Source organism: Styela clava, chromosome 7, assembly GCF_964204865.1.
Source record: "Styela clava chromosome 7, kaStyClav1.hap1.2, whole genome shotgun sequence".
Lineage (NCBI taxonomy): Eukaryota > Metazoa > Chordata > Ascidiacea > Stolidobranchia > Styelidae > Styela > Styela clava.
This window is the reverse complement of record NC_135256.1, coordinates 481710-506693: the sequence shown is the minus strand read 5'-3', so window position 1 is coordinate 506693 and position 24984 is coordinate 481710. Positions and strand designations below refer to the sequence as shown.

Here is a 24984-nt window from a genome sequence, read left to right as displayed (position 1 = left end):
ATGGACGTTTTTGTTTTTTTGCCGTCCAGTAAACAAAGTCACGTGACCCGTGCAAGTCTTCTTATTGGCCGTTTTATCTCTGGTTTACTGTTTATGAATTTATAAAATATTGTTCATTAGTTCTTAACATTTTATGTGTGCTATGAAAATTGAAATAAATAAAATATATCACATTTTTGTCAAAAATCGACAAGTTTCTACCCAAGGTTAGAGAAGAAATTATTCGATTCGACGGCACTGTGTTAATAATCTGGTTTTACGTAAAAATAAATATAAGAAACTACAACAACAGTATTGAGAACAACAAAAACAATTTGGGAAAACAACACTCGGTTTCCAAGAACTTTAAAATTTAGATTTTTCCCAAGAAATCTCTTTCGCGGTTGAGTGACTCTAAGTTGCTGAAGGACGTCACAAATTTCATGATCTGCGTTGGTAACGCTGTCGCAGTTTTCGAACCGGCATTATGTTTGTTTAATTTAAAGTTATGCTGTAATAAACCCTCTCTTACTTAAAATTAATTCATGTTTACGTTTAGAAATGATTTTTTCAGTTATTTAATTAATTTATTGTTGTGTGGACGGCACCGTAATGTCCCGGTCTGAATAAATGTAAGGTAACACCCGTGGTTACGTCAGTCGTCGCGATGGACGCTGTGATCGGTAACATGCGGACAACTATTGGAACCAGCGTGAGAAAAATCTTCTCAAATAACCCTGGGAATAAAAATATTAATACAGACAAAGGCCTGAACAATGAACAGGTGAGTGTAAGATGTAAATATTAAAGTATCATTGACGCTTTTATTGTTCAAAATTTGTTATTGAGTCAGCGGCCTGTGCGAAAGCTCTTGTCAGTCTAGGTTTGGGCTCTAGTATACTGCTTGCATGAATGCTAACTGGCTAATGTATTTAGGATAGAACAGGACAGCTTAATCATATGATATTATGATGAACCGTGACCTCTTCTGGTTTCCAGTACATGTTGGATACCGTAAAAGCAGCATGGCACACTATACAGTACCGTAAAAGCAGCTAACTTCGGATGATTTCACTATATTTTAATCAATAACTCTGCCGTTTGTTGTCCGATTCGCGTCAAACTTGAAATATATTACATTGATGTAATTCTCTGCATCTACATATAATTTTCTCGATGATCGGATCATTTTTTCTGTCTTAATTGTCTCATTTTCTGTGATCTGTAACGACGCAAATAAATATCTAACTTCGGATGGGTGTATCCCCTCCCTGCGTCACCGCAACTAGAGCGAAAAGTGCGTGCGTGAGGACAAAACACGCTTTACGTCGTTGCGTAAATGCCAGATGTTCAATCCACGTCGCGAGCGACGATGATAATGTCGACCGTGGGATTTCCGGCGCGGCACTTTTAAGTTGATTTTATACTAAAATGTCTCGTTTTATTTTCTCTTATCGTAACATTAGATCCGAATATTCATCGGTCATGAGCGATTTAGTTATAGCCGATGATGTTTTGATAGCGTTTTTTACACTCCACAGTCACACCATGTATAGTCGCACAATATATATTATTGAGCATGCACATGACAGCACTCTTTATTAAATTGACCTATTTAAATGTCGGCCGTGCATAAATCACGACAAAACACCGATTTGGCAATTGGCAACTTTATTAAAATTACTTTCGTTAAATTCACAAAACGGAACTCACTTGCAGCAATGATTGTTGTTATTTATCGCTGGTTATATATTTTTATATTTACGCAATATTTCTCGACTGCTCACAATTTTTCTATTTTGAACCATGTTGCCGTACCAAATGGAGAAATTTGAAATCGTCAAATCGAATGGATATGCTTTTCATTAATTGCCATTTTTAATAAATTTAATTGAATTACATCTCCAGCATTTGACGCCATGAATTTACGATCCCCAGAAAATGGTTGATGCGTATATTTTGCCGATATTGATCAATCGAACAAAATATCGTTGTTATTTTCAAATCTACGCCAACTCGTCGGCGCCCGAATGTCTGGCGTCAAACCTGTAACGGCGACGCAACGTGACGTCGTCCTCGAAGTGAGCGACGTTAGGGTGACGTCAAGTTCAACGTTTGCGTCAGATGCTATTATTGTGATAAAAAAAATTATTCAAATTTTAATTTTTTATCGGGTCTCATACGACATCTCGCGATCAGTCTAATTTTCTATATACATTGATAACGCCCTCTATCGAATGATGCTATTTTGACGAAGTTAGCATCAGTAGAAATCACGATTTGAGCCGCTCGAAAACGGAGTGTCAATTTTATGCTAAAACATGATTTTTTTAATCATAAAATAAATTAAACTGCGCAATTGAATATGATAACAGATTTAGATATATAATTCCTCGCTATAGAAACTGTCATAAGCACAATATGACGCAAATTAGTCGAGATAAGAACGATTAAAAATTTCATCCGAAGTTATAAACCATCCGAAGTTACCTGCTTTTACGGTACGGCACACTATACAGATCAGGTGACATTTTCTCGTTTCAGAGAAACCCATTTTACTAATGATCAGACACCCCTCCCTTAGGAGACGTCTGGACATTGTTGTCCCTCAATATCGGTAAAAATACAGTAAACTGAAGTTGCGCAAAATACTACAAAGAAGCGCAATCTAGCAACGTCATCATTGAATTCCTTGGGCAAAAATAATCCAATTTACCGAAGGAAAAAAAATTTTACCGTTGCATTTAAGCGTTTTTAGCAAAAACGGCAATTTTGGTCATGTGACGGCCGCGATTAATTTAGATTATTATTGAGACAAGCATGGCGCGATATGAAGCATCTGACATGGTCCCAGTCGCCCCTCGTTTGTGAGACACATGGAGTGTTTGTTTTATTGAGCCAAATGGAGGGAAATGGAGGGCGGAATGTGACGACACTGGATTTCAATCGAAGCGCGCAGGCACACATTGGCCGTTCCTCGACGCAAACCTTGGCTTGGCGTGTTTCTCTCATTTTCAATATAGATAACATGGCGTGTGAACGATAATAAATGGATCAGAAATAATAAAAATTACATTTTGATAACACCATATTATATCATAATTTGGCCGGAATCGGGATAGTGTTTTCGATAGCTTAAGTGGAAGCGGCGCTCTGCGCCGTTGAATAGAGGCCAGTCATATTACGGCAAAATTTCCGTTTTTTCAACAAAAAAATCGATTATGCTACAATAAAAATGCTGAGAATAGATGCACACATAACAGCGCTAGCTATAAAAATTGAAATTGGCAATATACGGCGCTTTTTAGTCAAGATATAGCCGTTTGAAATTTTTGTCTGAAGTTAGGTGCTTTTACGGTATAGAATTGGTGGGTCTCATGTAGTTTTGTACCCACTACTGCACTAGAACGTACTTCTAATGGGCGTAGCCTAACAGTTTTTTTACATGTCAATCTTAACCTCCATTTGACTACGCCATCCAAAAATTACGTCACTACGCCGTCACAATCACGCCATAGAGCTTGCCAAAGTATACCTAATGTTACGATCGCCCAAAATGACAACTGCGCCTATGATCTCACTAACGGCAGCGATCTCATATCGGGATCTTGCGACGAGAAAACGAGAGAAATATCTTGTTCGATTTTGGGTGATTGTCAGCGCGTCTTGGATGAAAGTTTGTATAGTTTGAAGGACTCTATTATGCGACGTAATTTTTGGATGACACAGTCAGCTGGGATTAACATATGCAAAAAGTTGAATATTGAAGTACGAAACTACACTAGGCAAAATTAGTTAGCCCTTCATTATGCATGGCAGCAGGACATGACACTGTGGTAATGGAGTAAGTCTTAACCAACTAGCAGTTATGTGAATCACTCTCATATTATGTCCTCGACTTGAGAAAGAAAACTGATGCAATGACAGAGGTGATGTGCCATCCAACTTTAGTCGGGAGTTGAATGTAAATTTTTTCCTAACCTATGTCTCACCCCATTCAGAATCATTCAAGCATGGATAGCCAATACAATTTATTTATCAACAGTTAATCTATTAACAAGACCTGTTGGTCCATCAGTGGCGGTAACGTTGTTATGTACTTTATAGGACGTTAAAATGTCACTGTGCCAGATCTGTGAAACTGAAAGCTGCGATGTTCCCTTCATTGTTCGAGATATTTGCAAATTCATCTCTGAGAAGTCAATCAAATTGGAAGGGATTTTCAGGTTTGACTTTTTTCAAGTTTTTTTTTTCAATGCGTGGTGGAAACTTTCACAAGTCAAGTTGAGTCATCTGTAGGACTGTGCATTTTCCAATTCCTGCTGATTTCAAAATTGAATATTTTTTGAATCAAATCTTAACTACTTGGAACGTTATATAATTGTGTGTGGCTTTTTCTATTGTAATGTGCCCCCAGACACATACAATATTCAAAAATATAGACATTTCTCTGAGTGTTCACACACTGTAAGGGACATATTTACCAATAACTCCCTATGAAGGAAAGTGTCAGAATTGCACAATATTTACTCGCAATGCCCAGCCCTAGCTATGAGTCATTCGAGAAATAGAATCAATCACTGAGTTAAGTCTTGCTGCTGGCAGAATGAACACTTTTAATAATTTATATGAGTTGTGGGCCGTGGGGGCGAATTTGGGTAGCCAACCCCAAAACATGGTGCTGTGTTGATACATTGCTACACCACAATACCCTTTCGCTTTGTCATTCTCTCAAAATTTTAGAATGTCATTTCACTATTCAGACATCTGGTAGCGTGGCACGCCGGGACCTACACCTACAATTGGAAATGTTACTTGCGCGTCACTGAATCCACCCTTTGCATTCTGGGAGAACCATTATCACATAGAAGCTTATTAATTGTTTGTTTTCGCTGCAAGTTGCAACTATCGTACCTCTCAAATAATTATCATTTTGTCGAAGAAAACATGTGTTTAGATATGAAAAAAATTTTGGTAGTTTTAGGTGGCTGTGTCCCAGGGTGTCCACTCTCAACTGTTGGCCATTTGACAAGTTATCTCCATTATTCATGTCACTTCTAATCTCTGATAAAAGGTGTCTGGAAATGAATGACATCAAGTAGCAGCCAGCAAAACCTAAATCATGATTAATTTCATTTCGAACTAGACTCATGACCCGTGACTTTTACTCTATATCAGGGGTGGGCAGGATTTTTGGACCAGGGGCCATGTAAGTGTGATGTAAAAATGTTACATTTATGCACAATATTTACAGTGTTACAGAAGCAAAAGTGGAAATAATAAATATCCTTTTTTTAATCGCAATCGCAACAAATTCCTTGAGCTACTTTTTAGCTAATACATTGAAATTTGGTTTTAGTTTGGTTGTGGCAGCATCAGCCAGGCCAGATTAAAGTACCCAACAGGCCTGATTTGGCCCGCGGGCCGTAGTGTCTGCTCTACATAGTACAGAATAATATGAACAGTAAAATGCCATAATATATTATAATAATGACAGTCAAGACTAGCATTTAGTCTGTTTTGCGTTGTTGTTTCCTCAGCTTCTCTCCCTCATATGATTCTTCTTATTAAATGCATCATCATATTAACAGGGTCAGCGCTCCAGTTCGGCAAATAAATGAACTGAGGGATTTATACGAGTCAAATACAAACCTAAAAGAGGATATGCTACTCAACCAGGAAGTTACTGAGGTCACAGGTCATGCTGCGGCGGGATTGTTGAAGCAATTTTTCAGGCACCTCACAGAACCGCTCATCCATGGAGAAATTCTTCAGGTTTTTCTCGATAGTAAGACTATCTCCGACAAAGATTTCTGCGAAAAAGTCAGGTAAAAGCCTTGGAATATGCAATTTTGAACCAATAGGATTTGCTTTTGACTTAGTAATCAGTTTGTAGTTTGCAATGGTCTAGTGCAGTAGTTCTCAAAATTTTTTAGTCACGCCTTCATTAGAATTTGTCAAGTCTCGCGCCTACCTCAGAACTAACTAGCTAACAATATGCTACAAATAACAGATAGTAGGGCTAAAGTATGTTTTATTCAGAAAAGCTATAAAAATACATGGATGGAATCGCAATCTCTAAACAATATCCAAAATAAAGTAGGCAAGATCAAATCCAACACATATTTTTATTTTTAATTAGCTTCAAGCCCCACAAACAATTTTCCGCGTACCCCTTGTGGATTGCGCCCCACGCCTGATAACCACTGGTCTAACGACATTTAGCATTTTAGACTTGACTGAGTTGAAATAATTGCCTGTCTGTAATGACTTCCCCACCATCAAGTCCATGTATCTGAAACGAATGCCTGCCTAACTATTTCCATATTTGACATGCAATGGTTGCCGAACGAGAGTTCATAGTTCGTCACATTTTTATAGCGCCTTTTATCGACATTCCGGACCTCTTGAAGTATGCACATCAAGATGGCGCACAGCCTGAACTCTGGTTGTGTACCAGGTTAGGGTTCAGGTTGTGCGATATCTTGGTGCGCATATTTCAGGAGTACCGACATTCCTCTCCCTGGTATAACTATAATATTGCTTGCTGTTCTAATCTTGGATGTGCTTATTCCTTAATACAATAAATGCACTCCAAATTTCATTAATTACACTCATTAATGATCAAGTGCACTCAAAGAGTACATTGTGGGGCAATTCAAAGGCTGAGAGCTGTTTATTTTTGAATACTGATACTTATTATTAATCCAAAATCCCCACAAATATTTCTGTGTCGAAGAATAACACGAATATTGTTATTCAGTATTTGATATTATTCTATTTTGCCAATCCTTCCATCATCTGACCCAGGTAATATTGAGCAACAAAGATTTAATTTTTTTGTTCGTACAAATGTATCACGAGTTTTAAATGAACTTTTATTTGGGTATGAATTCCCAAAACCAGGGGAATACATATATTGTTATATAGTACCAGTGGCGCAGCTAGAGGGGGGGGAAGGGGCGGCTTTTGAATTTTTTTGAAAACTGAAACATTGCCAATAACGCATGCAATTGCCTTTTGCTAAAATCACCGATTGTTTTCATCATCGTGACGTGTTATTTAGGCCAGGACGGCCCTCACGATGGCGTTTATTCTCTAAATCACAAATTTCCCACATATTTGTGCCACGAAACGATGATAACTATTTTATATTTTTACTCGCACGGAATTATGAATCTGGTGAGAGTTATTATAAGTTCATCAGCAGTTAGATTCTAAAGACAAATGAAGGAGTAAATCTAAGACCAATATTTTTTATGGAAAAACGGCAGTATAAAATACTGAAAATAAAACCAGAAACAATCTAAGTTTTGTTGAGGCCCGCGACAGTCTAAAAACGCTTTTTGCAAAATTCTGTACATTATGTTTGTTCGGCATTTAGAAACAAATCGTTCCTAAAATCTAAGCACTGTAAATTGTGGCGGGATTTGCCTTTTTATCTATTACTTTCAAATTGACGTAGAAAATTTTGGTCAGTGTAACAGAGTCAGTGTTACAAGTACATCTCAAATTTATCAACCGCAGGTTCAATTGAAGACAATTAAATTAATAAATCGAGACATTTTAATATGCCCGTATCGGACGTTGATTGATAACTTCGCACAAATCATTATACGCTGAAAAGGCGGCTCTTTTAACGAGCGCGTAATCGTGGTGACTGTTACAGACAGCAATTTTGAAAACCCCCCCTTTTTGAAAATCCTGGCTGCACGCCTGTATAGGACATAGTAAAATTACTGATTTCAGAAAGAAATTGTTTGGAAATTTATCTATTCAATAAGCATCTCATACTTGATGGTCACCACAACAATACCATTTTCTGGGAAATCAAATTAATAATTTTTATGTTTTATTTTTTTCTTTGCATCTACAAATCCCCATAGAGCAGGGTTTCCCAAGCTGTGGTCAGCGGGGACTGCAATGATATGAAATAATGTGATCGATCTTTATTGATTGATTTCAATCATTGTGGATTAAAATTTTATTGTTTTTTGCAACACCCTACATGTGTGAGGCAGCATTTTCTGCTCTTACCAATATGATGACAAAATACAGGTCGAGACTTGCCGTAGAGTCGGACCTACGAGTTTGCTTGTCACAAATTGTCCCGAGAATCGATAGATTGTGCAGTGGAAAGCAACCTCATTCATCATAATATTATCGCTTGTGTTGTAAATAAAGCGTTATCTTTTCTTATTGGTTAGGCGCATAAATTGATTGGCATAGAGTGGGGATTTGTCAAAACTAAGATTCCCAAATAGGGGTGCACAGCTCGAAAAGTTTGAGAAACCCAAGCATATTAAAACGTCTTATACATATCTTACTATAATTTCCTTATTTCTAGTCGCTGCATGGACAAATGGCCGCCGCCTCATAGATGCACTTTGACGTTCCTGCTAACGTTTCTCCACACTGTGGCACAAGAGAGTGAGAATAGGATGAGTGTCAATGGACTTGCAGTCGTGTTTGGCCCGAATGTTTTCAGATTACCTGATGGGGTAGAAGGACTGCAAGCCCAGGCTATTGCTAATCAGACTTTTGACAGGTGAGTGCCCAGTGGACTCAATTTGAATGGCCTTCTCCGTCGAAGGCTACTTATCGTCTTTTCATAGAGACAGTAAGTTAGGAACAGATTTTTGTTCCTCAATCGCCGTTTTGAAATTACCTTCGTAGAAAACCACCGAATCCTTGTTGTTTAGGACAGCTATACAAATGCCAATCCAGTGCTTTATATGGCAACCTAAGTTTAATTTATTACTTTATAAACAAATCCATCACAAATACTATGCTTAAGTGTTGGGAATACACTCACCACTGCACTTCTGATTACCCTATGTGGGTTCACAGGTTCGAATCCCATACGGGGATAATTATGTACGAGAGGATTGCTGGACTCCTTGGTGCTGTAGGTTGGTTAAATTAATCACTGGTCGATTACGGCTTCATTTACCATCAAGTCCGTGCATCTGAAATAAATAACTGGCTAACTAATCCCATACCTGGCATGGACTGGTAACCGGACGAGAGGCCGTGGTTCGCCATAATATAACTAAGTCCTATTGACTTTCCTCTCCCCCAGGATAAATCCTATCCCACCAATGTTATCGCTTTTGTTTCCATGTAATTGAGTTTTTCTATATTTTCAGGTTGCTTTCATGCAGTCAAATTTTGTCGAAAAAACAGACACCGGTTCTCAAGAAACGTGAACCTCCTCCCCGGCCTGCCCCGCCCGCTTTTCGTCCTTTACCCCCCACTCCACTTGAAGAATCTTTATTAAGTGGGGAAACTTGTGAGCAAAAAGAATCAGAAGTTTCAGTTGAAAAACCAGTTCCCGCAGTTCGTACTTCAATCGGAAGCCTTAACAATGACAAAAAGCAAGCTTTGAATATAAATGCCATGAATCAATTTGAAGCCATGCCTTATATTGATGCCACACCAGACACTGGCGTTACAAATAATCCTTTGGACAAATCTCACATTGTGCCTTGCAATGGTAGCGCTGCACAACCAGATGCCATGCCACAAAAAAATTTTGCCATGCCACAAATGACTGATGTCACAACAAATTACAAAATGGAGTTGCCAGAAAAATATGGTGACACGCCACAAAAAACAGTGGTTGTGCCACGTACTGAAGCCGCACCAGCATTTATTGATTCCACGCAAATCTCTAAAAATTCATCAACATCATCAGAAGAAATTCCAGAAGAAATCTTGGAAACTTCAGAATCAATCGAGGAAGGGAAGAGTGAAAACAAAGCCGGGTTAGTATTGATTTTCATATTTACTCTCTGGGAGAGGAAAGCCAATAAGACAGCACACTCATGGCTAGCACCTTGTCTAGTTGCCAGTCCATGTCTGATATGGGAATATTCAATCAGTTATTTATTTCAGATGTTCAAGAAAGACATAAATAAATAGCGGTTAAGTGAACTGAAAGTTTCAAATTGAATTTATATTATTTTGAGCCGGAGCTGGAGCCGGATTCAATGTGATTTCGAACTGACCCTGGCCTTGCTTGTAACAAGTATAATTAATACGCATCACCAACTTTCCTCTATCGTAACTGCTCAATTTTACTTAAATACCATATTCATAAATTTCTTCAATTCCAGGGATTCACGTAACATTCTCGACAACATCATTCGACAAATAATACAAACAAGGTTATTTAATAGTACCGAGTCATCATCTGTCAGCGATGAAGCCGATTCGGCATTAAAAACCCATGATCTGTTGCCAGCGACAACTGCAGGAAGAGTTGCTGGCCCAAGAAATCGCCGACGTCCCGCTCGAACAAATCGACTTTTGAATAATGTACACCTAGAGGACGACAGTGGCGATGATGATGCTGTTGCCAAGGCAACAAACACAGAACAAAATAAAACCGATTATGACATCGCTATTGAATCAGGGAATTGTGAAATGTCAAATTTGAAAAGTCCACAAACTATCGCTGTCACTTCAACTTCGACCTCTGTTGCTCTGGTGATGACCCCTGATTCAGGATGTATCGTTGAAGATTCAGATTACCCTCGGAACTCGAGTCCTATCAAATCTGAACTGGCAAGGCTTGATATTGGTCGAAGTTTAAGCCCGGTTTATATTCCTAAATTGGATTTACGTAATTCACTGGATGAGGAGGATATGTCTAAGGTTGGTTGTATTTGTTTTGGTTGTATTCAGAGGCCTAGCCAGGTGGGTGGTTTTGAGGGTCGACCCCCCCTCCCCCTCCTGAAATGAAAAAAATAAAATAAAAGCATCTTTCTGTATCATACATAGCGATTTTTCGTAACTTGAAATGCTTTTCCTCAAAACTCATGGAAACACACGATTTCCGGCGTATAGAAAATATAAATTTCAGAACCCCTCCTTTGAAATTTTGTGGCCACACCCCTGGTTGCACTTGTTCATAATGCATAGTTGTGGGGTCAGAACCTGGCATGTTTTCACTAGATCCGAGGCTTAAGTTTTTCAAACTATCTGCAGATTTGGCATTTTTCACAACCTATATTCAAGACTGAGTAAATTGTAAATGGCCCTATTCTGGAAACGTTGCGAATCATGTGGCGCTGGGGTGTGGCTCATTGTGCTAAGCGTTAGTTATACGCTCGCCACCACACCTCTGATCACTCTGGGTGTGTTCGCATGTTCGAATCCTGTGCGACGATAGTTATGTGCGAGAGGATTACTAGATCCCTCGTCCCCGTAGGGTGGTTCACGTAACCGCTGGTCGGTTACGGCTTCCTCCACCATCAATTCCATGCTTCGGAAAACAAATAACCAACTAATCTGATACTCGACATGGAATGGTAAATGGACGAGAGGCCATGGTCCGCCATATGGTTAAGCCGTCCTATCAGCTTTTCTCCTCCTCTGGTTAAAATATGTAAATCCTAATTTGAAATTCCAGGGAGTGGAATTTCTGAATTTTTTAATGAATATGGAAACCAAAGTTTTTCTTAAATTTTTTCATTAAAATCATTGATTCCTTGACCACACCATATTATCTGGTTTTTCAGTTCAAAGACTCCCTGCTGCCATCTACTGGTGACATTGTTCCACAGCTTGACCTATCTTCGGTGACAGAAACAGTCGACAATGCAGACGATCTCAAACCTTTAAAAAAGAGGGAGCTAGACGCACAAAAATTATCCGAGACCAGTACACCACCTAAGGCAGCCGCTAAGCATGCCGCTACGAAACATGGTGCAAGAAAAAAGAAGAAAAGGTCTTCCCATAACCATCAGGTAAATATGCAGCATTATCCAATCAATTCAGGTATTAATATTTTGACAATTTTCACCAAGACACTTTTAATTTAACAAGAATTTGCTCTAAGCAGGGTCTTTGGCACTCACTCAGAAGTAAAAAAGACACAACTTTGAGCTACGTTACGGATACTGATCAACTAACTAACTACTAGACCAATTGCTTTGAAATATTACTTTAAACATTTTTGTGGACTCTATGGGATTCATTTTTTTTTGTGTGCGATATTGCCATCATAATTAGAAATTATTGTCGGTTCGCATTAGTTGCTATCTGATGGTAGGCGAGGTCGTGAACACAGTGTTACCACTAGTCTACTGTGTCAGATTGCATACCTGTACTACTTCATTTTAGCTTTTGTGTCCATATATCTGAGCATTGCTCTACTGTTCTTAAAATCAATAATTTAAAATGTCAAATATATATTCCAATATATTGAGCAGGGGTGAGCAAGGTTTTTGAACCAATGGCCTAAAATTTTGCCCACCTAGACTAGCGGCTATGTTAGTGTGCCGTAAAAAGTGAGATTTTAAGAAAAATATTTACAGTTTCACAAGGCAGGTGGAAAACAATCAGCCTCATGCCAAAATCAAATTTAACGTAACCTCTACAAATTCATTGAGCTATTTTTAGCTAAAGCTTCAAAACTCGATTTAGGTTTGAGTGTGGCAGCATCAGGCGGGCCAGATTGAATTACCCAACGAGCCTGATTTGGCCCACGGGCCGTACTTTGCCCGTGTCTGATTTTGAGTATATATGTAATTTGAAGGTGTTTTTTACACTTCCAAGTCCAACGAAATTATTATAAACCATCTGTAATCGGGAATTGAAAATACTGAGATAAATAAATTTGAATATTCCATTGGTTTTAGACACTCGCTGATCTATTGCAAAGCAAACAAAACTGCATAACTTTATTTACTGAATTCATTCATATTAATGTTTTTAAAATATAAAATAAATCCTCGACCCGTTCTTGTTCAATGAATAACAAATATAAGTCGATGTTTATTCAACAAGTCAGATTCAGAATTATTTCATGTCCACGGATGTATGTTGAACAATGACTGTTATATGGGTTTGCTTTGTGGCAATTAGTCAAACGTTGTTAGTTGTGATTAGCACAGTTACGGGTGTGCCATACTTTGAACTGTGGTGATTCTTTATAGGCAGAAATTAATGTGGCAGAAATTAGATGTGTATATTTGGGTTTTTGCATATAACCTGCCAATAAGTCAGGGTAGTAAAATCGCATCAACATCGGAATCTCAAATTACCATGCAAAGCCTTTTGAGCAGTCGCGCGTCTGCGCATTGGTTAAAATAGCCTATAATGACGTTTTCTTGTAGCATAATATTCATTCCATAATAACTACAAGAATCAAACTGTTATTAAATTTTAATTTAATTGTGTTCAACTCGCGATTGCGTGCACCATAAAAGAACATTACCTAATACATAATAAGGCGACACCAAAAAATGAAAATTATCATACTCACCTAATAGGACGACCCCCCAAAATCAGGCCAAAAATTCGGGTCTAGAAAAGCGACTTACTCATTCGCCGGGAAATACGGTGATTGAATAATTGATTAAATATATTCTGAATGAAAATGTTCTTGGCCATTGTTTTCAAAAAAGTATTCTCAATAAGTTAGAGAACAACTACTGAATATTAAATATATTTTATTTTGAAGGCATGGTTCATTGTGGATGTCTACCAACACACCAGATGTTTTAATTTATTTACAGCACAAACATTCCATTTCCCACACGTATAATATAACGATTTATATATATTGTTCCGTAACGCTTTGTTCCGATATCATGTTTCATCTCGCTGACATACCGATATTTTCCCATGTGTATTGCGTCTACGCAGAAGAATGCAGAGCTTGAAATTCCCTTTTATTACACTTTCATCCGATCTAAGTAATCTGCTATTAGGAATAGGCTACATCAAAAATTTTGATTATGAAATATATTATTTTTATAAATTGTCATTGCAAAACATGAATTCTCACTTAATTACCCTTTTGGGAAAAAACAGCCACATGTAATGGGTTAACTGAATAAAAATATAGTATTATCATGGGTAGTCCCGTAATATGTGTACCAGGTTAGGGTTAGACCATAATTTTATTCTGATTTTCCTTATTTTGATTCTATTAGGAGTTCGGGGACTGTCTGTGTTAGCCAAGTGAATATCCCCCTACCCATAAGTTTCAGTCCCTTTACACAACTTGATGTAAAGTAGGTAACAAAATAGTTACCTCCATATTGGTACACTGAACACACACTCCTGGAGCGCCGATTCATGTTTTCACCTCATAAAAGCCCCTTTATCACAAAAACAGTATTTTGAAATTTCATTCTGTTGTTTTATCAAACTTGATAACTTGGACATTCCTATTGCTAGTTGCTCATGTGTGACCGCAGAGCTCAAAACCAAAGGTATATTCATACAACTTTATGTTTGTTTCATTGCGTAACAAACATCCTTTAAATTCATGGATTTTTTTACTGTGGCTCATGGCTCGAAATAAGCGAGATATGTAGTACTATATATATTTGTGATTTTTTTGGACTTTTACTGCTAGTTGTTCATGTATGACCGCAGACTCCAAAACCAAAGGTATATTCATACAACTCTAGGTTCGTTTCCTTGCATATCAAACATCTTCTAAAAACAATCGATGAGTATCCCACTGTTCCCCTGTTTATTATGGATCGTTGATTCACTCATAATATGTGTCTGCTGAGCCTAAAATAAGAAGGAAATAGTAGTCAATTATCCTTCACATAGTTGAAAGTTCCTATCATTAGGCAATGACCATCTTCTATATCAGTCGATGGATACTTAACTATTCCCCTGTGCATTATTGTGTGACCGCAGGGCTTAAAATAAGAAGGTATTTTAGTGTTTCTCAAGACAACCCTAGGTTCCCATTATTGCGCAACAAGCAACTTCTATAACACTTAATGAATACTCCCCTGTATATTATTGTTCGTCACTCACTCATGTGTGACTGCAGATCTTAAAATGAGAGATTACATACCGGTAGTATTCTTTTGACAATCTTTGGTTCCCTTAGTAACAAGCATTTTTAAATAAAATCAATGGATAACTATCTATTCCCTTGTGCATTCTTGTTCATTAAAAGGACAGTTAGATGATTTGTTATGATACTTTAGACTAGGGTTTTTCAAACTTTAAAGGCCGCGGATCTCTGTGAATCGTTGCGAACCCCTTGTGCAGTCATCACGGTTCCCCGGGGGTCTGTGGATCCAGTTTGAGAAATCCTGCTCTAGACAACTCTAGTTTAGGTTCATTTCATTGGTCTTCAGTTAATGGATACTCCCGTGTGCATCATTGTTTGTTACTGCACTCATGTGTGACTGAAGAGATCAAAATAAGTGGAAAGTGGAATATGGCCGGTATATAGTGTGTCGACTCTTATCATTGATGAGAACCCCATTGTATGAAGACCCCCGGAGTATCCAATTACCTTTTACAACGTTTTACACAAAACAGCTTTTTCAAACGGCTTGTTCCCGCCCATATTGTATTGTTCCTAGACATGTTCGTTTTAGTTTAAACCGTGTCAGTGTTTAGGAAACATGTGTTTTAGTTTATGGGCTATTTGTTAGATGTTATGTGTAAATAAATATTGTTTGATGTTTCATTTGACACGATAGCCTAGTGTTAACTGTGTTAGTATTTCATGTTACAGTTCATAGGTTCAAACCCCGGACTCACCACCCAATCACGGTGACCCCAATTTTTTAGTGTGAAAATCGCAGTAGCGTTGAATTTTGAATTTAAGTCAGTCAAGTCAGCAAATCTTTCGTCACGATGGTCAATTGATGCGTCTGTGGTATTGCAGCTTGATTGCGGTTAGTAAGTCTGAGTTACTCTGCGATATGTCCTCAATTAAGAAAGGCAAGTACGAAGATGAAAACAGTGTTGTCAAGTCAGGGTGCAAAGAAGAAAGAATACGCATTTACCAGTCAGGAGAATTAACTCTTGTGGTTAATCTGCCATAAGCTACTAAGTCAGAATAATCATAATAAAGTCAGCAATGTTAAACGGCAACATAGAACGAATCATGAAAACTTCTTACGAGACTACCCTCGTAAATCAGCAATAAGGAAACACAAATTAAATGAGCTCAAATTGTGCATATATTTGAGTATAGCTGCCTTATTTATCTATTTATTGTTATAAGACTCTTTTGTAAATTTCTTTTCTGTTCGTGGTATTTTGATAATATTAATAAATTCACAACTTTTGCAGCTCTTTTAAAGTTCTGACTTGCAGCATGCGGCTCTTATACTAAAAAATTGTGCCCACCCCTGATATATAGGGTGTCCATAAGGTCTCAAAATTTTTTTAAATTGCACAGGGAATTTATCGATAGCAGTTACATTAATATGTAATTGTATGTAATCCTAATATGTAATATGTGATTGTAGCAAACATTGCATACAAAGCTTGTTTGCAAGTGATATGAAGCACTTTAACAATTCAATCTGACCAATTGTTTGAATTTTATTTTAAACAATATTTTTACGCATAGTTGACTCCGAACAACATCTTGTATAAGCAGCCATGTAGAAAACAATCATTTCGGGAAGACCTGAAAGGTCCTGTTCGTTTAACTCAGTGTTGCTTATTATTAAGTTCTTGAACTGTAGCCCCCTGCCTGCCTATAAAAACCTTGTTTTTTTTCAGCAGTTATTGTGAATGCCATTCTTAATAGTAAAAAACAACAAACTAGTGAAAACTAACGATTTACTTTAAATTAATGAAATTGTATTTTGTCGAGACTTTTGCTAGTAGCCCCCCATCATTCCTTAGGGGGATAAAGGCCCAATTTAATAGGTTCTGGTTAGCCGCTGCCAATATTTTGTTTATCTGCCTCCTCTCCCCCCACTTCTCCCACGAATTTTTTTTTCATCCCTACTCTTTCTATATTTCAGAAGATTCACAAGATATCGGAAGTTACACCACAAGCTAGTGATTGTGAAGTCATAGATGAGAATTGTGATGAAACAATGGAAGAAACAAGAGATAAAATGTTAAACGTTCTTCGAGACAACAGACGTGCCGCAGGTACATATCTTTGTTAGTTGTTTGTTAGTTGTCAAAATAAAAAACGGAGAGAAATTTTAGCAAGATAGCATTCCCCCCCGATCCTCCCTGGGAAGTAAAAATATAGAAATGAAAAGAAATGTTTGAAAGATAGCAATCGCTCCCACTCCTCGCTGGGAAGTAAAAAAAATAGGAATGAAGAGAAATGTTTGAAAGATGGCAATCCCCCCCGATCCACCCTGGGAAGTAAAAAATTTCCATCATTCAGGTCGACCGTTTGACGTCGCAAGGATGAGTTTTGAGAACTTGAAAGACGAGAAATTGTCGATGCAACGAGAATTATTAAAGTTTGAATCAAGGCATGGTCGACCAACCACTAAGCAATCAAAACAACTCATGCGTGAAGTGTACGATAGGTATCGTGCCGTGAAGAGACTCCTGGCAGCCGGTCGAGCAGTGGATGAGGTAAATTGCTGATTCAGCATTTTACGATTTAATGCTGGTTTAAGTACGGACTTCCGTAATGATCCACTGAACTGGTAGGCTGATGTTAAACCAGTTTAAATTGTAATCTGCGGCTTAGGAAAACTGATCTGACACAAAGATAACTTGATTGACATATAGCAGGAGTGCCAACCTGACAAAAATAATTGTAGTAACTTATTAATTTGTTATGACTTTGCAGATAATTTAATTGAGTTTTATTGCAAATTCAATAATTACTAATTTATAGTTATGTGCTTTCGAGTGGGTTTCAGGTAATTCAACAACTTATATGATTTTGTGCTGGCGTATCTGTATGCATATAATGCAAGGATACTGTAACAAGAGTAAAGATAACTATCTCAAGTGATCCAAGAGTCTTGCTGCACACTAACACACAAATACATTTCTGTAACGTTTCGTCTCACCAAGTTTCGAAATATGTTTGTGTTACTACGCAACAAGACTCTTGAATCTGGAACAATTGTCTTTATTCTTGCTACGGCATCTTTGCAACATGCACATACGGCTCCACGATCTAAGATTGAAGATCACTATTCTGTGATGAATTTCTAGGGATGCAACGAATACAATAAGGTTCAGCTTGACTGATTCCGAGTATTTGGGCTGGACTTGAGTCTCAGCTCCAATACTTTTACATACATAGATCCGAAATAAATAACTAAAGTGATGCTGTTGTTCACGTTTATTGACTGTAAATTAAACATTAGTAAGATAAGACTATGTACCGGTAATTCAAAGCGTTGCACATAAACACTATTGCTTTCGGGACAGAATCTTTTTTAGTTGGCGCTGATTATATTTAATAAGAATGCATAATTGTTGATTATAATTCGGTAAGGTGTATTTTCCTTTCCTTCCACGAACAGATAAAAAACAAATTCAGACTTCGTTACGGGCGCTCAAAAGGAGAGAGGATAATTTAAGGACTCTTTTTTTTCGATGCAATTACTTTTAATAATACAAATTACGGAGCATTGAAAAGCAAAATAAAATTTGTAACGTCGACATTGATTTTTTAAATTTAGAACATCGAACCAGATAAGTAAGACAAATAAATAATGTATGCTGTGGGATATTCTTGAGATTTTAGGGAAAAATATTATTTTGACCACATAGAAACGCCATTATTGCTGATTTATCCAAGTATTTAGTATCAGTGTAACCCAAAGTTGAGTTACATGAATACTCAAAACAACAAATGTTGAATTTCCCGTTGAATCTTCCATCAGTCTGCGATTGACTATCGCGTGACGTATGATGTCCCGGACTCTGAGAAAATCATCAAAGACTTTGCCCGAATCCGGGCATGAGTCCGAATCTTGTCGCATCCCTATGACTTTCTGTAAGGTTTTGTCTTACCAAGTTTTAAAATATATATGGTGTCCAAAAAGGCTTGAAATTTCTTAAAATTGCAAGGGGAATTTATTGATACCATATATTGATTTGGCCCTCACAAATGTATTGAATGAAGTAAAAACTTAAACAATTACTGATTGAAAAACAACAAACCTGGTTAAGATATATTGAGACCTGACTTCGTAACAAAATTGAAATTGTAAAGGGACTTTATGGACACCCTGTGTTTCTGTTAGTCTGCAGCAAGACTCCTGTAATCACTTGCTCAAATATATTTCTGTAACATTTTGTCTGACGTGGTCTCCAAACTTGGATACAAGTAATGTTACAGAAATATATTTTTGCTATAGATTTATGAAATATATTTGTGTGCAATCGCTGAGAATAATTTGTAGAATTTAATTTCAGAATGAAAACGCAATAAAGCATGAATTGGAAGATTCATTCTTGGTTACACGACCTTTCCCCATCGGATCTTCGGTCGGGAATAATTCCTGCGAGGATAGCGACGTCACTAATGAAGGGTTTGTATTGCTTTGAATAATATTGTAATAATTTGCATGGTTTGAGAGAGGCAGGTTGACCAGTGTCTTATTCACAGCAATTGGTAACCATTATTCTCCGATGGTCCTAAGCGTCTATTTATCCCATTCCTAAAATATGTCAATCTTTTTGTTCAAACGCATCAGAAACTTCACTCAAGTATTTCTGAAAAGCTTGTTTTCGCTTCCTTCCACTGACTCCCAAGACATGCAGCACCTTTTTTTCTCACCCTATGTCAGGGGTCGGCAACCTTTTGTCGCTCGCGGGCCAAAATTAAGGTTGCAAGTCATTGGTGGGTCGCACATATTTTTAGAAAGTTGAATAACCAAACGGATGGTACTTTTTATATTAAAAATCAAGCAGTGATACATCTATCGAATAGAATATAGATTTATTTCCTCATTGCATCTCATAAAATTCCATTGGAATATTTTCAGCGCCATTGAACCCTTTGCACTTAGCATCAACTTTCCTGCGTTTTGTTGCCATTTGCTTAAATATACTTAAATTATATGCTCATTAAACGAGTAATTGTGAAATATATAATTGTTAAGTTATAATATAATTTAGTCTAAAGAATATATTTGTCAAAACGGATGTTTTGTTACTATAATTTAGTGAAGCGTCGCGGGCCGGATTATAGTGCTATTCCTTATGGCGTTGATAAGAGAGAAATTCAATGTTTTTTGAGAAAAAAATTTCTAACTTTGATCACTGTGCCAACACATGCCAGATTGAGGAAATAAGAAAATATTCCCGAAAAAGAGCACCTTTCAGAGTTCAGACTGGTCTTCTTAAGTGAATGCGAGATGGCCACTTTGTGACAATGTGCTCTTATGGTGTCTCCAATGTAATTAGGTCCTTTGTTTCACCCTCTATCGGTTCTCAAACTTTCATGATTCGTGACTATATCCAAGACACTCAAAACTTCTGCTCCCTGCTCTTCTGATATCTGGTTTTTAAGTTTTACCGAGTTTATATTTTATGTGCCACGTTTAATAATCAAAAACCTCCTGAAGTCTGCATACCAGTTAGGGTTAGACCAGGGGTTTCCAAGCTTTTTTCAGGACGACCCCAAAGACAACTTTCAAGCGTCCAGTGCGACCCCAGGTCAATATATATATTTTTCATGAAACTTCAGAGCTTTTTTCACTGGACTATTGAGTTTGGTCATGTGGCGGTATTAAGTAAAATAAGCTGAAACCAAAATATGATGTCACAATAAGCACCTACATTTTCTATAGCATAAGCATAGAGCGTTGCCTATGGGCCTGTTTTGCAGTAAGCCACAGTGCAACCTGCTGAATTTAACACAGTTTGTCAAATCTTAGATGTTTTGTATATCTATCTTCTACCATACCTCAGGGACCCCACCGGCCCCATGACCTGTTTGCGACCCTACCTACTTATCACTCCGACCCAATTTGGGGTTGCGACCCCTGGTTTGGGAACCCCTTTTTGTTTTGAATTTCTAATTTTGTTTCGATTTTCCTTTTACGAGCTCGGGGAGTGTACGTGTTAGCCAAGTGAATATCCCTCTGGCCATAGGTTTCAGTCCTCTTACACAACTTGATGTAAAGTAGGTGAACAAAATTAGTTATCCTCCAAATTGGTACTCATTCCTCAGGAGCATGAGATAATGAACACACAACCTAATGAAAGAAAAGAATCAATGCAAGAATTGAATCCCATATTTGAGTAGTCAACAAGAAGGGAAGGCTTTGTGAACCCTAGAAATTCGTTTTAAGTGGCCTCGTAGCGTAGGGATACTGGATAACCACCACCCCAAATAAAAAAAAATAAAAATAAAATGTTTTTCCTTCGCGAAATAACGAATTTCTTTCCTTTTCAGGCTCCTGGATTCCCCAGTTTCTGATATTCTTGATCAAGTTCATGAGATGAGAGGGAGGAGAAGAAAGCTGAGAAGAATTCTGAGAGAATTTGAGACTGAACGAAAGGCCCAGGGTTCGAATCTTGAGAGAAGAGTGATGAGAACTGAGTATGACGAGTATAGAAGTATTAAAAACAAACTAAGAAATTTAGAAATTGCTCTAGCGAAAAAGGGGGTAGAAATACCATGAAAATTTTCTGGGATTTTAATCTGAGAAATTTAAAATAAAGTTGATTGGATTTTTAATGAGCATTATGCACAAGCTGTTAACGAGAACATCTGATTCCTTTCCTCTCCTCCTGTTAATACATTATCTGCTACTGAATATATTATGAATAGGCCATGTTAAACAGAGAAATTTGCACAAGTTGTAAATTTATGAAAAAAACAGATTTTTGTTTTTATAATTTTTTTTTGTCTGACCTCCAGATGTCAGATGCTTGGAAAGACAGATTTTCAAACGAAAATTGTTAAAGTCAAGAATTCACTGAATCGAATTAAAATATATTTCGAACCAAGTGCTAGATGTAATGTTTCTAGTTTCTAAAATTTGAAAACCTTATTGATATAAGTTTTCACTCTGAACACGGCTCTATAGAAAATTCCACTGATTTCTAAAGAACCTACTTTGAAAGGAATGAAACTTTCTTCCTGATATTGTTTGGAATTGCAGGTCTCACCTCTCTGGCAACGTCAAATCGGATTCTTTTGAATAACAGTCGCTCCTTGGGTGACACTTGTACAAAGTTTCATATGTATTGGTGAAGTAGAAACATTAGGTGAAATTTTTTGTAGTTTGTATCTTTATTAAGTTAATATATTTATTTTGTTTTTTATAAACTACTATCTCAAGTTTCGACCAGTCTATACGGTTCAAATCAGTTTCATATGATGCTTATTGCGTAATATATTTTAGTTAAGTCTCACGACAGTTGGTGTAATAACTATGAATACAAAAAAAAAAAAAATGATTATAGAATCAGTATGTCACTAGTCGCCCTTAACTTTGCTCAGAGATGAGACTTCTGAGTGAGTGTCTGTTAGTTTGCTCAGAGATGAGACTTCTTTACTTCTGAGTGAGTGTCTGTTACTTTGCTCAGAGATGAGACTTCTTTACTTCTGAGTGAGTGTCTGTTACTTTGCTCAGAGATGAGACTTCTTTACTTCTGAGTGAGTGTCTGTTACTTTGCTCAGAGATGAGACTTCTTTACTTCTGAGTGAGTGTCTGTTACTTTGCTCAGAGATGAGACTTCTTTACCTTTGAGTGACTGACCTAACTTTTTCTGAGTGATTAAGATTTTTTCCCTAGATACTTCTGAGTGAGTGCTTGTTACTTTGCTCAGAGATGAATCTTCTGAGTGAGTGTCCGTAATGTTTCTCAGGAATGAGTCTTCTTTATCTTTTTTCTCACTAATGAATGTCCTTTACTTCTGAGTGAGTGAATGTCATTTTGATAAGAGAAGAGTCTTCTGAGTTAGTTCATAAGCTTTTCTCCTAAAATTTCAGGCATGTTCTCTTCGGAGATATATTTTTTATTTTGGCCGATTTTCTGGCTTTGATTCAAGTAAATTTATTGAAAACAATTTTTTACAAAACTTTTCTAATTATTGTTATTGGGTTTTCAAACTGTGTCACATTTGAAATATTTAACAACTAACATGACTGTGCGTGTTTTGCACGAAAAATGCTTTCTCACTAACAAAAAGAATCGAGTTTCCCAGACTTAGGATCAGAGAAAGACGCTCAGAAGTAGCATGAGATAAAGCCTGCACTGAGGCTTTGATTCGTCATACTCTCCCCCAGATTAATGATTAAAAATCTGAATTGATCGTGAACTAATCCCTTCATTGCCCTCCTCACAATTTTTATACTTTTGTTTTAGCACTTATAGAGAACTAAACAATGTTTGCACATATTATTATATCATCAGTGTTTCTATGGTTATTGATATGGTTGAATGCTTTTACTTACATGGGTGGCAACTTGTACAGCAATACCTGACTGTATTATCGCGACTAACCAAATATTGACGCACAACCTGCTGTGTTTCGGGGTTGGTAATCGAGTCTGTCAACATAAATTTTGAGCATGCGAGCCTTCTTCAATGGAAGAACGCTCAGTTTTCTTGATACTTTTCAAGTTTCTCTGGAACAGTGGTTTCCGAACCGTGGCCTGTTTGCCAGTCACGGCCCGTATTACAATTTAATATGATCCGCCGAAGTTGAGTGAAATAGTTTAACACTTTTTTTTTTCGTGTTCTATCCTATGCGAGCCTTTATGAACCAAATGTTGGGTCAACTTGATGCATTTTACTGTTCAGCAAATTTCGGTCTTTGTTTATCACCGTTTGAAGTATAAAATTCTAATTCGGGAATTTCAAGGAATGCAAAATTTTTATTTCACTCTAGACCGGAAATACCCTGAGTATAATTCTAGTAAAAGGTTTTCTCATAGATTTGTACCTTAGGTTGGGGGTGTATAACCTACACCCAACGGACCAAATGCGGGCCCACTGCTTCACCCAGTTATTTGTATCTCACCCTCCTGTATTGAAGCTTGCTCACTCCTACCTTATGTAATTCATTGAGTAGCTGTACGTGAATAACATGTAAATTCTGTATATTATACTTTTTTTTTACATCTTTATTGCATTTATTCAAGCACAGTTGCTGCTTTTATGATATATCTTTGGGCCATGTTTGATCTTTTGATAAAATACTCCCTAATCCAACAGAGAAATTTGTTCACAAAAATGTAAGCAGGCACTGAGTGAACGAACATTTTCAAATACTCTAGCGTGTACAATTCGATCTCAAACGAAAGTAAGAAATCAAAAAATGTTAGCAATTTCAATTGGCTGTTTAAATACAAATATTCTGACCATTCATGCCTGATTGCTTTTTCGTGATAAACTGATAATTTTTCACTGAAGTGAACCAACCTTTGTATTCAGTCATTGGTAAAATAGTCAACCACCGTATTTCACCGGCCATATGCCATACTTTACACCAGTGGTTCCCAAACTAGGGGTAATTACCCCAAAAGGAGTAATTTGACAATTTTTATGGGGTAATTCAGATTTGCATTATGTGTTGAGTTCACACACTTTTTAGCGCTCCCGAAGTATGTGCACCCAGATGGCGCACAACCTGACCACTAATCTGGTACACATACTATGTTCAGGTTGTTGTGCGCCATCTTGGTGCACATACTTCTGGGGGTCTCACTTTTTTTCTCAAAAATCGATCATGTGCTTTATAAGCCAGCTTACTTGTATGAATCAGCTAGTGCTTTATTGCTTATACTCGAAACCCATACCAATACCTGTTGCGTCGCTTGGGTCACTTTCAAATATTCTCGGGGTCAAAAGTCATCTAAAAGCCACTATGAGGTTAACGAACAGATGATGACTCGACTTTTTGCATAAAACTTTTCAAGTCAATTGAAAATATGGCTTGAAATGTTTGGGGGTCTCTGGAATGAATGTGTCTGATTAGACCACTGGTTTCAAAATTAGCTTGCATCATTTAGAAATATCGCTCCAGTCATTTTGGCACTCCGGTTTCTGAAATAAATTTGGCCAAAGTCACACGAAACCATGAAATTGACTTTAACATTTCAAAAGACTAAGAGTAGTTTGTTTGGTAATATGACTAGACATTTCAAGATTGTCTGAGTCCACGAAGTTATTGTGGTCATGTGGTCAAATCTACCTTTATAGATTACTTTTGCATGTTATTCTCTGATCAAACATGGCTGACGTGTAGTAGTGCTCATGTATATATTCTCTGCACTGTGAATTTTCATAAATTTTATAAAACATGTTATTTCTGACTGTG

The 24984-nt window shown here is 37.3% G+C and overlaps 1 protein-coding gene across 2 annotated transcripts; it reads left to right on the top strand.

Moving 5' to 3' along the window:
* The first annotated feature begins 539 nt into the window (after positions 1 to 539).
* LOC120327801 (protein FAM13B-like) lies at positions 540 to 24984 on the top strand. Of its 2 annotated transcripts, none has more exons than XM_078114255.1 (11): positions 540 to 763; positions 4087 to 4205; positions 5571 to 5807; positions 8327 to 8527; positions 9129 to 9746; positions 10098 to 10638; positions 11505 to 11732; positions 16740 to 16869; positions 17117 to 17313; positions 19120 to 19235; positions 21107 to 24984. In XM_078114255.1, exons 1-11 carry the CDS (start codon positions 647 to 649, stop codon positions 21333 to 21335), a joined length of 2733 nt encoding a protein of 910 aa, XP_077970381.1. In that variant the 5' UTR covers positions 540 to 646; the 3' UTR covers positions 21336 to 24984. The 2 variants fall into 2 exon arrangements, with proteins under 2 accessions (XP_077970381.1, XP_077970380.1); XM_078114254.1 differs by having other exon boundaries at positions 16737 to 16869.